General features: G+C 40.5%; 1 protein-coding gene across 4 annotated transcripts in view; it reads right to left on the bottom strand.

The window, feature by feature from the left end:
* The window catches only part of rptor (regulatory associated protein of MTOR, complex 1), a 256,587-nt gene that overhangs the window by 110,928 nt on the left and 129,707 nt on the right, over nt 1–15,952 (bottom strand). For all 4 annotated transcript variants that reach the window (XM_042484972.2, XM_088075352.1, XM_088075351.1 and 1 more), the window contains exons 8-9: nt 13,533–13,592; nt 1,183–1,283 (exon numbers count right to left, since the gene is read on the bottom strand). In XM_042484972.2, the coding sequence (XP_042340906.1) occupies nt 1,183–1,283; nt 13,533–13,592 (161 nt within the window). The remainder of the gene's footprint in view (nt 1–1,182; nt 1,284–13,532; nt 13,593–15,952) is intronic.

Genomic DNA, 15,952 nt, shown 5'->3' with positions numbered 1-15,952 from the left:
CAACGCCCTGGGAAGCTTTGGGAACTCACACTGGGGTCTGGCCTCCAGGTTGGGAACCAGAGGTGTACAAAATGTGTTGTTGAGCTCCAGCCCAAAATTCATGTAGCCTAAATACATCTTGAAATGGAGAACAGTACACATAATGTTAGACACACTGACACAGCGGAGTGGAGATGCTTTCTCTGGAGCGGCAGCTCTGCTTGGACCCGGGGATGAACGTCCCCGTGTGAACGGTGGAGGCTGCGCTGCCTTTGGCTGCTATCAGAACCAAGCTCCGCTGATACAGAGAGTTTGTGAATCATCCTCTCGCCGCTGATTAACAAAGAGATAATTCTTGGCAACAGCTGGTCTGACACTGTAACGTGTAATACTCACTTCATTTTCAATTGTTGTTTGATTTTCATCTTCAATTTATAACGGCAGGGCCACCTGTTCTGACACTGTTACACGAATCAGTTAATAACTTTAAATAAATGTAAGGCTCAGATGTTACGGACACAATTGTTCCTCAAACAAACTGACGAGGTGATCCTCTCCCTCCTCTGTCCAAAACTAACAGAATGGCCGCGGATGGCTCGTTAGCTGTCTAACTTGCTATTCCCATCATGTTTCCATGTGACACTGCTTACAGAGAATGAGGAATAATGTGACAGTAATACAGGACTGTCAGCGCCTGTCAGAGTGTCCACGGTGCCTGCGCCTATTTATTTCGAAAGAAAAACAGCCAATGGGGAAACAGCAATGGGACACCATCAGTCACACTGACCAATGGTCACCTTTATCACTCACTCACTCACAGAGTTTCCTGTTCATAGGGCTGGCCTCACATGCTTCGGTCCATCCAAAAAAAGAGACACCACAACTCAAACTTTAACCCTAACCCCAGACCTGCTGTGCTCCATGCTAGTTATAGTTATCAAACTATGATTGTTAGTGGGGAGGGGACTTAGCAATGTCATTGTGTTTTAATTTTTATTGACTACCTTGTTGAGTACAGTGATATCATACCTGATGTTAGTGATGGCCTGAATTGCAAAAACAGACTCAGTTGTTCTAAATTTTCAAAGATTGGTAACTGTGGAAAATAAAATGTTGACATTTGATGAAACAAGTTTAACTGTGCATCCCTAATGTGTGTGTGTGTGTGTGTGTCTGTATGTTAGAGTGTGTTTAAAACCTCACCTCGAGGCAGCACGTTCCAGGCGATGGTGTCGGTGATGGCTGTGAAGATCCAGTTGAGCTCTCCGAGGGGAGTACGTCTGTCGTTGAGCCTGCCAGGAATCCTGCAGCACACACAAGACAACACAGATGGCAGTGTGTCAGCCATGCTCACTGTATGTCCCACAGCTGACTCAGAGCACAAAGTGGCAACTGCTCACTACCATTATCACAACACATCTGAAGACATTCATATTTACAGGCATTTAGGCTCTCACTCACAGAGACTAACGATGAATGAAACTTTGGATATTCATGTTTGCTTATACACACAAGAGCTACTGTTGGCCGAGAGCTGAGACACAGAGCTACAGCAGGTACAAGCACACAGAGAATAAGGTATTTTGTTAAGATTATACCTGAGATGTACACAGGGAGACAAACTGATCCCAGAAGCATCGGCCCAATAGAAGAATACTTCCTGTAACTCTGTCTGATCGATGACATTTAACACCTCTGCTGACACATTTGGTTTGGGAAATCTGATTTTGCAAATTTTGTGTTTTAATATTGTTAACCTGCAAACTGACCACAGCATCTGGTCAGCTGGTAGGAGCTCGTCCTATCCCCTTATTATCCTTAATTACATTCACAACTAAATGACCTTTGCTGGTATTTGGCACCAATAGCTGCAGGATCTAAAAATGGATGCCTTTTCATAAATAAAGCAGAATTACCACCTCACAGTTTTACACTTCGGTTTTAGCTTATGTCCATGTCTGTGAAAACATGGATGCTTCACACACAGATGATCTCTACAATCAGCACAGTTTTAAGGTGGACAACTAAGATTAGTGTCACCAGTTCAGTGTCCGACTAAATGTCTTTCCTTCTGATCCTAAGATATGATGAGTAATTACCTGGAAAGTGTATTTTCAGGACATTATGATGTCAAAATGAAGTTGACCTTTGACCTTGTGGATATAAAATTCCATCACTTCCATTAATTTATCCTTTTAGACAACTGTGTGAAATGTTGTCATAATAAGAGCATGAAAAACCAACACCAAAATCGAACAAGCTGATCGGCACATCCACACAACACAGTGGGTGTCTGTTCCACATTCGAAGATATTGCAGATGGGCGAACAACCTGAAACATAATGCATTCGGCCACGGCTATCACCAGAACAGAGAGAAGTTGGAAGAAGTTACAGTAGGTGCTAAAAGCTGAGGACACAAAAGTTTCTTGTCACAACACCAAAGCACAGTCAGAGTGTTTACTTCTTTTTTTGTGATGTAAATGAAAGCTTTTGTGTTCATTTTTATTTTTTCTATGTGTTTATTTGCCATCTAATGTGTCAATACTGTATTATTAGGCAGGTTTCCATTACAGATTTGTGCAAAAACTAAGTGATATTTTCAATATATATTATTATTGTCAATAAAACACAATTGCGAGATGACTGTTTCCACTGAGTGATGTTCTGTGACTTCTCCTCTGGTGATAACATTCTAAGAAGCATGGTGATGGATGCTCAAACATCAGCAGCTTTATTTCTATTGCAGCCACCACACTAGCTGTCATTATTTCCAATACAAGGCCACATAGGCGTGTTATGGAGCCATAATGAAGAGGTGAGCCCCTTATACGTGGGAGCAGCCACATGTGAGGGATTTCTGGGAGGTAATAGTCCACGATTTCACAGAGGAACTGCAGATTAAAAACTTCAAGATGATCAACTTTTGAAGAATTATGTGATGCAGAAACAGCTCTTGTAGCTCCTGCTGCATCATGAGGGAGCCAGTTCCGACTGACAAGCACATAGCCATAGCATCATGTGACTTAGAAAAGCCAAAAAAGTATTTCCATTGCAGTTTTTCGAAATATGACTTTTTCGTGTAAAAACAATTTTATATTCGTAATTTCAATTTGCACAATTTGAGGGTTAATGGAAACCCACTCATTGTTTGTTCTAGTGTGTCATTATCACTGCTTTCCATGAGATTGGTAAACACACTTCACTCACAGAGCATTAATGTATTTAAAGTTACTGTGTCATATTTTGTGAGAGGATTTTTTTTGTACTTAAATGGAGGAACAGAATCAGCGATTGACATCTCATTATCTGAGGATATTAGAAGTCCTGAAACACTCCTAAGTCTTAAGTGAGCATGACTACGGTACAGTATCCACACAGCAGTGTATCTACGTATATAGTGTGTTAGAGAAACACGTGTCAAGTCAGCCAACATTCATCTGTTTTTACAGAACCCCTCTGCTCAGAATCTGGCATTACAAAATGTGATTCTGTGACAGGAGAGTGGGAGCAACATGGAAATGAGAGCAGGGGAATCTCTTTCAGACAGCCCAAGATGACATGACAGTAATCACTGTAGCTAAGCCGAGAAAATTACCTTTACCACACTGAGTCGATGCTTTTTAGAGAACACTATGTAAAGCTGAGGGAGAAGACAGGAGGATGAGGGCAAACACGAGCTGACTCAGTTATTACAGTTAATGTGAGCAAGTGAGTCATTTGTGTCGGAGTAAAGAGAAAAGAGATGACATGCTTTAAATGAATGTAAGAATGTAGAGAAAAGTGAGGAGAAATTAAAGCACTTCTTAAAACTTTCACAACTCTGAACATTAAAGCTAACAGTGCTACTTACAGGCAAGGATGTCTTTGTATGTTTAAAGGATTACTTCATCTCCAAAATGACCTTCTGTATATCAATTCTTCATGTGGTATTACCTAGAATTGAGCTTTACTCGCATGCCTCCACGCTAAACAAAGAATCCAAAAACGGAGAAAAGTCCTGATGAATCAAAGTCATAGCCATCCAAGTTTAACAGCTGCAGAAAAAACCAAAATAGCTATTTAAAAACTTGTGTAGTATAATCCAAGTCTCATGTATTCAGTTGTATGCTCAAGCTTGAATAATATGTATTTTTAACAAAAACTTGTGATTTAGAACACTGGTGCACAAACAGTCTCATGCACAGTGAAGCAGGCATGCTCAGGGCGAGCTACATACATGCAGAAGGATTTTAAATTGTAAGGTTTTAGTGAAAATGCACTTCGCTCACACAACTCATGCAGCTTATACTGCATCTTGTGTCCATGCCTCAACAGGTCAGAGTCTGATCCAAAGAGGCCTCACCATGGATCAAGGGTAAATCTGGGATACTAGCGCATCCTACAAATGCTTGCTCAGATTGTGATGTGGGGAAATTTGAGGCTAGGTGGATGCCTTGACCGTACTGTCATGTTCAGAGGCCACGGGGCACTGTCCTGCTGGGGGGGCACAGCCTTTGGAAAGTGTGGTTGCGATGAGGGGTTGAACTTGGTCTGAAACGGTGTAAGGGTGGATGAAGTGCTTGAAGTGAACTGTATGCAAGGACACATTTTTTTCCAACAAATCTTTGCATTGTGATGAGATTATCAAAGTTTTTCACTTCACCCACCAGAGGTTTTGATGTTTTGGCTGATGGGTGTATCTAAAATAATAGGGTCTTGGCCTGACTGGGTCAAAAATTGTGACATTTATTGCACAACATTGATATGTTGAAGTGTTTTCTTCCAATTTTCTCTCCTTTCCAGGAATGTCATCACCTCCTGTCACTCCCAAACACTTTGTTCCCACTGTGGTTTTATTATCATTAGTTGGTGTACTGGAGCGCTGCCAAGAGCATGTCTTTTCCTTGATATAGAAGAATCAAATATAGTTCTATGAATTATCTAACAATAACTGACATACTATATACTGATACATAACTTGCTAAACACCAATCAATAAGAGCAAATCATGACTTTGACAACGTATATTAGGCCCAAAAGTCTGGCACCTGGCATATAAAGTCAATCAGCAGCCCAACAAATGACTTCTAACTACACTCAGAGTGTGACCTTCTCCTGCCCTGAACCTCCCATTTCCACCTCTAAATGACAAATAATAGCAGCTGTGAGGTTCCTGGCAGGTACAACCCCACTGTATAACCACGAGGGCCGGCCAGCTCCTGAGCACTTTGAGTGGCTGCCAGAGGTGTTTGGCAAGTCAGCACTAAGGATGAACACTCAGCAGTTCATATCCTCGCTCCGTATCCACTCAGTGTAATATCTTTCAGGAGGGAAAAAGGACGGTGTATTGGTGAACGGATGGACAGATATTGTTGATGGATGAATTATTAAACAGGCTGGAAACATGCCTTCAGAGGTGTTCACTCTCATGTCATCCATCAAAATACTCAGCATTTGAAACAATTTCTTGGTTTTGATCCATTTTAGTTATGCTAAATTTTCTGCTTCATTCATGTTTCCACTTGTGCCTACCGTAAAACCTCAAATATAAACCCCCAGTCCTTTTTACTTGTCCGCTGTAAAGACACATTTTGACAAATAAAGGCCTGTCTCAACCCTAGTCTGGTTGCCATGCAGTTCATTTTATAGAAGTTCTTTACATGTATAAGTAAGGGGTTTTTAGCTACCCTTAGGAACTTAGTTAGCTGTAAACTTTTGTTAGTGTTTACATGCTAAACACATGGCTAGGTTGGTAAGATTCTCTACCATTCAGTCATTGAGCTCATTTTACAGAAACCGTGAGCACCTAAGAAGAAGTTATACTGGCATAGTAAACAAGAGGGCTGTAAAAAAAGAAAAAAAAGGGGTTTAAATAGATAAAGTCTGATTGTATTTCCCATCTTTGCTGAGCAATAGTTTCGCTAAAACCTTACAATTTAAAATCCTTCTGCATGTATGTAGCTCGCCCTGAGCATGCCTACTCAACCATGCATGAGACTGTTTGTGCACCAGTGTTCTAAATCACAAGGTTTTGTTAAAAATACATGTTATTCAAGCTTGTGCATACAACTGAATAAATAAGCCGTGGAATTTACGACACAAGTTTTTGGATGAAAGGCAGATTTAGCACTGGATCAGTGTGTGAGGTACCTCACCAGAGTGGTGATGAAAAACAGCCTCACTTAACCTATCTTACTAGTGACAAGTTCACACAGAGCCTTGCCAACCATAGAAATGTGAGCCACTGTGTGTCACGTCTACAACACCCCAGTACACCACAAGATTACAAAGCCTTTAAATGACACATGAAGCCACGTGATGGCTTTTGAAAAGACATAGCACAGCACTGCAGGTGAGCTGCAGGTGTGTATGGGTATTAAGCAGGCCTTTTTAATGTAACGAAAATACAGCATTCACACCCAGGTCAAATGACTTTGCAGTAAACATGAGTTTTTATTGCCTCCAGCTCCGATCGGCATTGATGGGAACACAACACTCGAGTGAACACGCTACTTTCAGCTCCTTAACCAGCGAGATGCAATGATGCACAGTCACTAATTACCGTCAGTCTCCTCCTAAAACAGTGATAAAACACCGATCCAAATAAATCTGCAGCTGGTTTGAAAGGGTGTCTTCATCAGTAAGAGAAAAGTAAAGAGAAGAAACCACTGAAAAGTTTTCTAAAATCACTGATGCTACTGCTGTCTACTGTTTACCTGTTATCCTGCCTGTCTGTGATGTCGCACGGTCACACCACAAAGACAACTGACACTCACAGACATACACAAGCTGACAAAAAGGCCGCTCTGAAGCGGTGAGTTCACCCATGTTTGAAAAACCTGTGTGCACATGCTAATTTTGGTGAGAAAAGGGTATCAGTGAAGCTTTATAAAACTGGCTCCATTGCTACCACTGAACTTTGATATAGGGCAGAAATATAAAAGGTACTTTATAGCTTCTAATGCCTAACATGGAGCCTTACCTGAGCTGGATCAATAAACAATCTGAATATGTCTGGATACAATAACAGGGTCACACAGTCCTGAAGAAAAGCTGTTGCTCTTCTGTTGAGCAACGAGCCAAATTGTACAGAAGCACCTGCAGGGATGCTGCTGGAGAGCAGATTCTTCTCTCTGACATCTCTGTGGAGCGTGGGAATAAAGTATTACCTTAAGGGATCAATAACGAATCTCCTGGGCATAATAAATTCTGAGGTGCTTTCAGTGATATGATTCCTCCACTAATGAAGAGTAACTCTAGAGACCTCCCACTGAGTGGAGTACAGACGGTGTCAGACACTAAAGGGGGTGGATAGGCCCTGCCCGCTGGGGGGTCGGGGGTGGGGACGCTCCGTGAAAGACTCAGAGGGAGACTGTGAATCGGGATCAACCCACCACACTTGTGTCGGCCCCAGGAGAGATGAAAAAGCAGTGATGAGTGTGTGTGAAAGGAAGCCTGGTGGAGCTGAATGTGAGGGAAGTAGTGGGAGGTCCTGGAGCCGCAGACAGATCCGAGCGTACTGTAAGCAGGTAAAATCCACATGCGCTCGCATCGTGACTCTCTTATCTAAAAGCCCATTGTGATTGGACGCGGCCAGAATGTGTGTTGGATGTATGTGGGCAGCAGAGACAGAAGGGCGCACAGATGGAGGAGAGACAGAGGAATGATCAAATTAATAAACAAATCAACAGCACACAACTACTCAAAGCTGACATTATGCTGAATGCATTACGTAACTAATGTTTGTAATATTTCCAGAGCCATGAGTGTCCGATACAAGCTTTCCAACTGTGCATGACCTTTAAAGGTGTGAAGACGTGCCCAGTGAGTGGTCAGTGAGTGTAATGCCCATTAGCTCATGCTCATGCTCGGGACCATGTGAGTCATTTGGACGCAGCAAAATGATAACAAAGGAAACAAAGCTGCTTTGAATACTATTTGAGAACAATCACCATAGAAGAGCAATAACAAGCTGCCCTGCATCTCTGCTGAAGCCTCCAAAGAAAAGAAATCTGGTGGGATTTAGGTGTTGTTGTTAGTAGGATACTACAAAGTCATCTGACAAGTTAATGGCCGCTTTTAGACAGAGATTGCGCTTTAAGCTTGACATACTGTAGCTCACGCTTAATGTGCAAACCTGAAATTGGCTTTAGGCCTTGTATGAAGTCCCGCCCTTTACAACACCACTGCACTTTTACACAGAACCAAACCACAGCAGCATCATCCCGTGATCAAAAAAGGCATGACAAGTGTGACATGTAACACATGAATCGGCAGTGCTTTATAAACAATAACAAAAGCATAACATGTCTGTTACAATCATTAACTGTCTCTGATATGACAGATGATCTCAGCCTCTGCTTGGAGGGAAAGGAGCTCCAGAATCTGCTGAATCTCATGCTGCTGTTCTTCTCTGAATTAGCTGCTATAACCTGCATTATACCGGTGGGTCGCAAACATAAACACGTCATCAAAATGTCACACTTGAGCCGCTCATGGTCATGTCTTTCTGGCTTAACGTTATAATCCCGCTTTGATCAGTCAGTGTAGAACGGCTAATATCATGTAGTTGTCTTCTGTTGAATCCTGAAAATGTCTGTTTGAAAGGCTGTTTCTGTGATATTTCCTGTTTTCATGAAGCATCCCTTAAAAATGTTTGGACTGTATCATTAGGCTTCAGTCAGAATTACATCCCAGCTTTACAGAGCAGAGAGGTGAGATGGCAAGTGTGTTTGCTTCCATTTTTCATTTATGAGCTCTGAGACTATCCATTATTTAACTGTAAGGGACATCAGCTGAGTCAACATTCAGCCCTCTGGACAACATGCAATGAAGCAAAACCGCAACTCAAGCATCAGGGTTCCCACTGACCCCCCACTGATTAAAAAAGCCATCTGCAGTCATGTTCAGGGCTGAAACATCAAGAGCGTGCAGTAAAACCTTTTTTCTCTCACCACTTCATTGGGGCATTTTAGTGAATGAGATTTTTGACTTCATAATTTTACTTAAATTCTTTCCACAAATATTCTGGAAGTTTCAAACCTTGTACTTTCAGTTGTTGTTTTTTTTCTTGTATGAAATCCCACCTTTAATATTTCCATGCTTGTACTTCACTTCAAGGTCACCTACCTCATGAATTTGACATTTTATTAGTTTTTCAATATTGTTTGGAATCGACAACATCTCAAATCCAATTTTGGTGGAGCATACAGACTAACACAGAACAGGTCAGCACTTTTCTGCTGCAAAGCTCTGTCTCTTAACCTCACTGGCTTTGTATTAGAATACAGCCGTGCTGTGTACGTGTCTAAAGCAGACAGCTAACATGAGTAGCACAGCACTGGATCTTAAAAAACGCACCAGCACAACAGCCTGTGTGTGACGGCTTCACCCCACAGCCTGAAGGGAGCTTTTCTTTAAAAGGAAAAGAGAAAGCATTTTCTGCTTGTCGTAGCCACGGACACTGAGAGGTCATCACAGCAATCAAGTCTACAATAACCAGGGTTCATAAACATTTTTACTGATACATTTTCACGACTTCTTCTGCAATTTGAGGCAAATTTTAAAGACCGAAATGTCCAAGTTCCAAGTTAGTTTTCCAAAACTTTTCCAGGCCTGGTAATTGCTATTTACGAATTCCATGACTGTTGCAGCTTTTTCATGATAAAACAAACCCTGAATATAGGATGACTGCATTAAGGACTCCTTTAGCATGAGTTGGTCTAAGGGTGACTTCATTCAAGCCCAACATGTGATTGGTTGGTGACTGTAGCTTTAGATTCAGATCACAGTTTGTCTGTCCTTGACAGAAACCTGTTTGAATTTTAATCTCAAGGTTGCAGACTGACTCCCAAACCATTGTTTAACTGTCACGTCTCTGATGTTTCTATTCAGTGTTACTAATGCCCAACGGAACAATGAAATCAGGTGCTTTTAACAGCTCCGTCTTTGACGTAAACTGCTGTGACGTTTGTGGGTGCTAAAACTCCCCTTACAGCGAGCGGGTCATAAATTACTTTATCCCCTCACCACAGAAGCTCGTTCTTTATTCTGCTGAGACGAGCGATAAAAGATGAAGAGGACATGAGAACTTGTGCATGAATGGAGAGCTTCAGTGTTGTCAAACCCACCGACTGATGTTGGCGAGGTTGAGAATGTGGAAAAAAACAGTGAAAGACGAAATGGAAAAAGGTTTTTCTTCTTCAAAGATGTTCGTCAGCGCTCTAGTGGTTTCCCGTACTCCAATAGCTCAACATACAGTACTGGGGAATCTGCGTAATTCTTATCCGCTGTGGGGGAAGGGGTCTTTGACAGAAGAGGAATAGGAACAGGCCCAAGGCGGTGAAAAGAAAATCAAAGAAAAACTGAAAGTAACTGCAAGTAAAAATTACTAATTGTTAAAGATGATTAAATGATAAAAGAAGGAGGAACAGTGACACATAAGACGTGAAGAAATGAGAAACATGTTCAAATTATGGATAATCCTCATTGCTCTTGTAGGAACATAGGACTAATTAGTGCCTTCTTTAGTGTGTGCAAAAGGTACTATCAAAGCTATAGACTCCTCTCCCACTGCCAGTAGAGGAGAGCTGTTTACACGGCTCTGCAACAGACAAGTACACCTTTCTGTGTGTGTGTGTGTTTTGTTTTTTTTGTGGTGTGTAGAGTTCGATATCGCAGACAGACTGGAGAACAGGATAACAGTAGAGAGCAGCATGGATGGAGGCCTGTGAAAACTTTGCAGTTGTTATTCATCTATCTCTTACTTATTCAATCTCTCCTTCAAACTTGGTGCCAACCAATTTAGATCAATATATTAGCACTGGTTGTGCGATGTCGGACAGTATTCTTTTGCCGGGGCATCAATGCATCTAGTTGGTTGTGTTGTGTTTCCATCAATGCCTATCAGACCTGGAGCTGATAAAGACCTCTGGCTACTACAGAGTCATATGATGCAGGTGTGAATGCTGATAGTAACTTTTTTTCCATTTTATCAAAAGTAGTAAAAAGTTGGTTAGTGGGTTTTTTGTGCAGTGGAAAGGGGGCTCTAGAGATGTTTTAATTTAAAAGCCTACCAGAAAAGAAAGGAATGGGGTCTTTTGAGTACTAGAAGGCTTTTAATAAAGGAAAAAATCTGTGCAGACAGAAGCTGCTTTTACACTGAGATTGCACTATAGGGCGGCAACAAAGTCCCTTCTTTATAGCACCCCTGCATTTTTACACAGAAATAAACGATGGCGGCATCATTTCACTCCAGTGTGTGATTATACACTGCATTGCGAAATCCCACAATCAAGTGGCATGATGGAAATAGAATGAATGAAAAAAATTGCCTTTTTTACAACACTGACGTCGCCGTGAAATGGAAACTAGTGTCTTAAGCTTCTGCACTGTGACATATTTCCCAATAAAACTGAATATCTGATTGTGTACAGCACAGACTGTATATAAAGGCAGACGAAATGAGACTTACCCAGAAGTGAAGCCTATACAATACAAACAAAGTCACTCCTCATATGGAATAACCTGTCAATCTGTAGAAGGTGTTTTGATGGGGTAACATTGCTCATTTCTTCTATTTGACGACCTCATGGAGGAAATTAATCTTACTAATAAAAGAGATTTCTGGACATGCTCAGTACAGTTGAAGATGTGTCTTGGTATTAGGGCTTATTTTTTCATTTTCCAATTAAGACGTATGGCATGTTCCCCAATTATTTGGTTTTTAACAGCATTATTTGGACATGTATACAGCACAGTTGGAAAATGTGTCTCAATAGTTTTGGTTTTTTTTTGGCACAGTTTTCAATACACGGCCTCTTGCGTGTTTAAGGTTTACTTTCGTTGTCATGTCCGTGATTGTACATGGTCACATTGTACACAAACCAACTCCTCAACAGAGAAAAAGGCTGAGGTTTAGAGATGCATGTCCAAAAGAAAATTCAACATTTCTGGTCAGAAGGAGAAACACAGCTGCTTTTAAATATTATGAAAGACTTGGATATCCACAGGTTTTTGGATCTGTACAAACATCACCACTCTGATCTTTTAAGAAGGTGGTTGAAGGAAAAAAAGAGGCAGGCTTTCTTCACACGGTGCAACAAGTTCACCAGCGGCAAGGAAACTTTGAAAAAACATCCTATTTTGATGCAAAGAAGCAAAATGATAAGCAGCCTCAGCTGTTTCACTTTTCTATAAACATGACATGGTAAATGACACTTTAGGGCATGTTAATTTTAGATGAGAGAGGCCCTACTTAATATGCAAAAATCCTGCGTTCATATGATAACATCGTGAAAAGGATCCTAGTGTACACGGATCCACAAAAACAACCAATAACGCTTCAGTATGCATGCCAGGCCAGTAGCTGGCAGTGTAACTTTGTAATGACACACCACAGAAGTGTGAAGTGGGGTCGTCACGTCCTCGTTCTCACAGGACCCGCGCATTGCCAGTTTACATGGCGACAGAAGGGGTGGCGTTTTCAAAAGATTACACTCAGGAACCTGGTTTCAAAACATTGCATCTTCAGGCCTCCGAAACGCTGTTGTTGTGTGAACAAAAGGCCAAACGGTAACAAAAGTATAATTTTTCATGTAAGAACTGTAAACAGCCCCTTGGAGGAAAATTCATTGACATTAGCCACACAAACAGCTTTGCAGAAATATAGACTTTTTGGTAGAAAGTCTGGATTACTTTGTGCATGTAAACGTAGTGACTGTGGGACAGCTCCTGTCAGATGGAGTCTGAATAAGCACACACACTGTTTTCAAACAATGACAACAGCTCTCAAGGACACACAGGACAGGAAAGAGCACAGAAGCACACAGTGTCTCTGCATAAACCCTCAGCCAAGAACTAATTAAGTCAAGTGGAAGGTACAGATGTGCAGGTGCCATGTGTGCACGTGTGTGTACACGCAATGATTATTAACCTTCAGCAGACGTCATGCAGAGACTGCTAAGCCGCTCTTCAAGTGTAGCACCTCAAGGCACTCTCCAAAAAAGGTGTATTTTTCTGCTGAGCTATGACAGTCTGCTTTTAAGTTACTTAATGCTTCTAAAACCTCCTCAACCAACTTAGTTTATGGGTGTCATTTTACTCTCCCCCGCACGTAAGGAAGGGAAAAAAAGAAAGAAAAGCCACCCCTGATGGTTCTGTGAAACTACTAAAACTTTGGATATGACATCCATATTGAGCGCTAATATCACTCAATATGTGCCTAAGAGCAAGAGATGTTCTGCACGCAGCCGCCTGGCACCCACAGGTTTACTGAAGAAATGTGCAGCTTTAAATCTGCCAAACTACTGCCGCTTTGGCTGTGAGGGGGGAAACAAAGGCAGAGGATTCTACCTGCAGGATGGAAAACAACAGAGAGAGGGCTGACAATGAGGAGGAGAGAGCAAACGAGACAGACAGGGAGATAGACGAAGAGAGACAGACACGGGGAAAACAGGATAATGATCTCTCTAGACTGCGCCCTCTTGAGAGAGACAGACAGTCGGAGGGAAAGAGGTGCGACAGAGAGATTATTTTTGTGTTTATTTAGAACGGCAGTGGAGTGCCACTTACTTCTCGATGAGGTCTAACGTCACCCCCGGCACCAACTTGGCACTCTTCTGCATACAAAACCTGAAAAAAAACACAGACAAAGAGAAGCTGCTGATAAGAGTTGGACAGACAACAAAGAGGTGCTCACAGACGAGACAAAGCAATAAAAGCGTTTGGCCTCCACAGTGCTCGTTTTACAGCCTACAAGAGAGACAATCAGCGGATAAAACACTCAAATGAAAAATGAGAGCTTCAAGGATTACAACCACTGAGCACGTTGATAAGTGTATTTTGGCTGAGTTTACAGTCAGAGGGGAGGATGCAGGCGGTGGGGAGCACGGTCGTATTTCTGCAGCGTCTGGCAGGGGGGTTATTGTTTACTGCGCGTGGTTAGCTCTGACAGGTCGGCCCAACTGTAAGTCACAGCAGGTGGCCGTTCGGAGCCTCGACAGACACGCAGCTCGACGCTGGGGCTCGCCGCAAGCCAGAGCACACCTGGAGGAGAGCGGGTATGTATATTTTACATTAATTTTCGACTTTCATTGAGTTAACAACATCGCTTCTAATCATAAATATCACATATTCAATACTTTTCAGAATTTTAACCCTTTAAATGCCAGGTTGTTGTCATGATACCGCTATATTTTTTGATGAAAAAATACATAAAAACTGAATTATTTTGAATATACTACATGCTAAGTATATATATATAGTATTTTTTTTTTTTTTGGATTATCACAGACAAGGATATGTCAATGATTAGCTGCAACATTGATTTTTATACATTATTATTTTTTGTCAAATACTTATATTCATACTGCTCTGCAAACAAAATGCACTTTTTAAAATAAGGCTATAAAAAATACATTAATATTACTTTCTACTTTCACTGAGTTTTATTTGTTTTTTTTACCAACATCAGTCCTAATCATAAATATTAAATATTCATTAATTCTCAAAATTTTAACCTTATAAATGCCAGGATTTTGTCATAATAACACTGTGTTTTATATGGAGCAAAAAAACAATGAATTATTTTCAATATACTACATGCTTTTTATTTTTATTTTTTCATGATCATAGTCGGGGATATGTCAGTGATTTGCAGCACTACTGACTGTGACAGTTTACAGAGTAAAAATAGCATGCATTTTCTCCATATCGTAAAAAGTGATATCATCGTGTGGAAAATAGTAAAAATTACAAATTCCAAGGCAAAAGCCCAGAAGGACACCCAGAAATAATACAGTGCATGTTTTTATGCTTTGATGGCTGCAGGATCGAAATGGGTTTCAACGGCGCATTTTATGCACTTAACAGTCTGAATGTAGCAATTTTGTTTCTACAGTGTTGGACTCAACAAAGCTGAAAATTCACAGATTAAACAAAAATACACAACCTTGCTAAAATTTGTGCCATGTGCATGGACAAATCCAAAATTATTTAAAAAAAAATAAGAATGAAAAGCACGTAAAATGCACCAAAAAAAAGCAAACAAAAAAACATAATTCGACATGAAATACTTAAGGCTAGGGAGAATTTAGCCTAAATATTTATTGTAACATGAAACGTGAATTTTTGGTGGTCAATGCGAGAGGCATTGTTTTTTGTTTTTCTCTAAAAACGTACCCATTTTTTGAGATTTTGCAATGAAACGTCAGAAAAACATTATTCATAAAAATCCTACTTTGCATGTCTTCGCATTTTTAAGGTTACTGACAGATTGATTTGAGACATTGTAACACCACTTCTTCCACTTCCCTTATTTTTCAACTGATGAAGTTTTTTAGACTTTTTCTGCAGGAATCTTGAAATGTTATCAGGCTGATTTAAGAGTTTCACTTTCTTAAACTTACACTGAATGGTTTGTTTGGAGTGTTCATTAGTTTCAATGCAAAACTCAGCTCAACTTAAAGGGGACCCATCATGCTCATCTTTGGGTTACTATTGTATGGATTTTAGTGATTTTACGGTTAACATTCGTTTAAAGCCATTTTTAAAATATCAAGTTATACAGTGTATCCTGATATAGCCTTAAAATATCACGTTATTATATTAACTCCATATCGCCTTAACACCATAAGCCTTATTTCTGACTGTAGAAACTGGACAATTTGACCTGGCTTGACAAAAAGATCGAATGAGCTGAATGGTAACCCTTTGAAACCTGAATCTACATAGCTTTTCTTGTACTGCTTTCAGACGCCTTTCACAAGTATTCAGAACTTCTAACACTGAACAGATTGGTGAAATTTATTTCAACAGCATGGGAAAAAGGAAAATGAGTAACTTGACAGGAAATTTGTAGATCCAGAAAATTATTTTTAGAAAACTATAAGGGGAAAAGAAAAAGATAACTAAAGAAAAAGTAACTATATTTAGAATTATAATAATTACATATTTAAAATTAGGTTACAAGATTGTTATATTTTTAAGCACTT

This window comes from Plectropomus leopardus, chromosome 3 (assembly GCF_026936395.1).
Source record: "Plectropomus leopardus strain MGB_pleo_1.0 chromosome 3, ASM2693639v1, whole genome shotgun sequence".
NCBI lineage: Eukaryota > Metazoa > Chordata > Actinopteri > Perciformes > Serranidae > Plectropomus > Plectropomus leopardus.
This window is presented reverse-complemented; position numbering and strand designations above follow the sequence as displayed.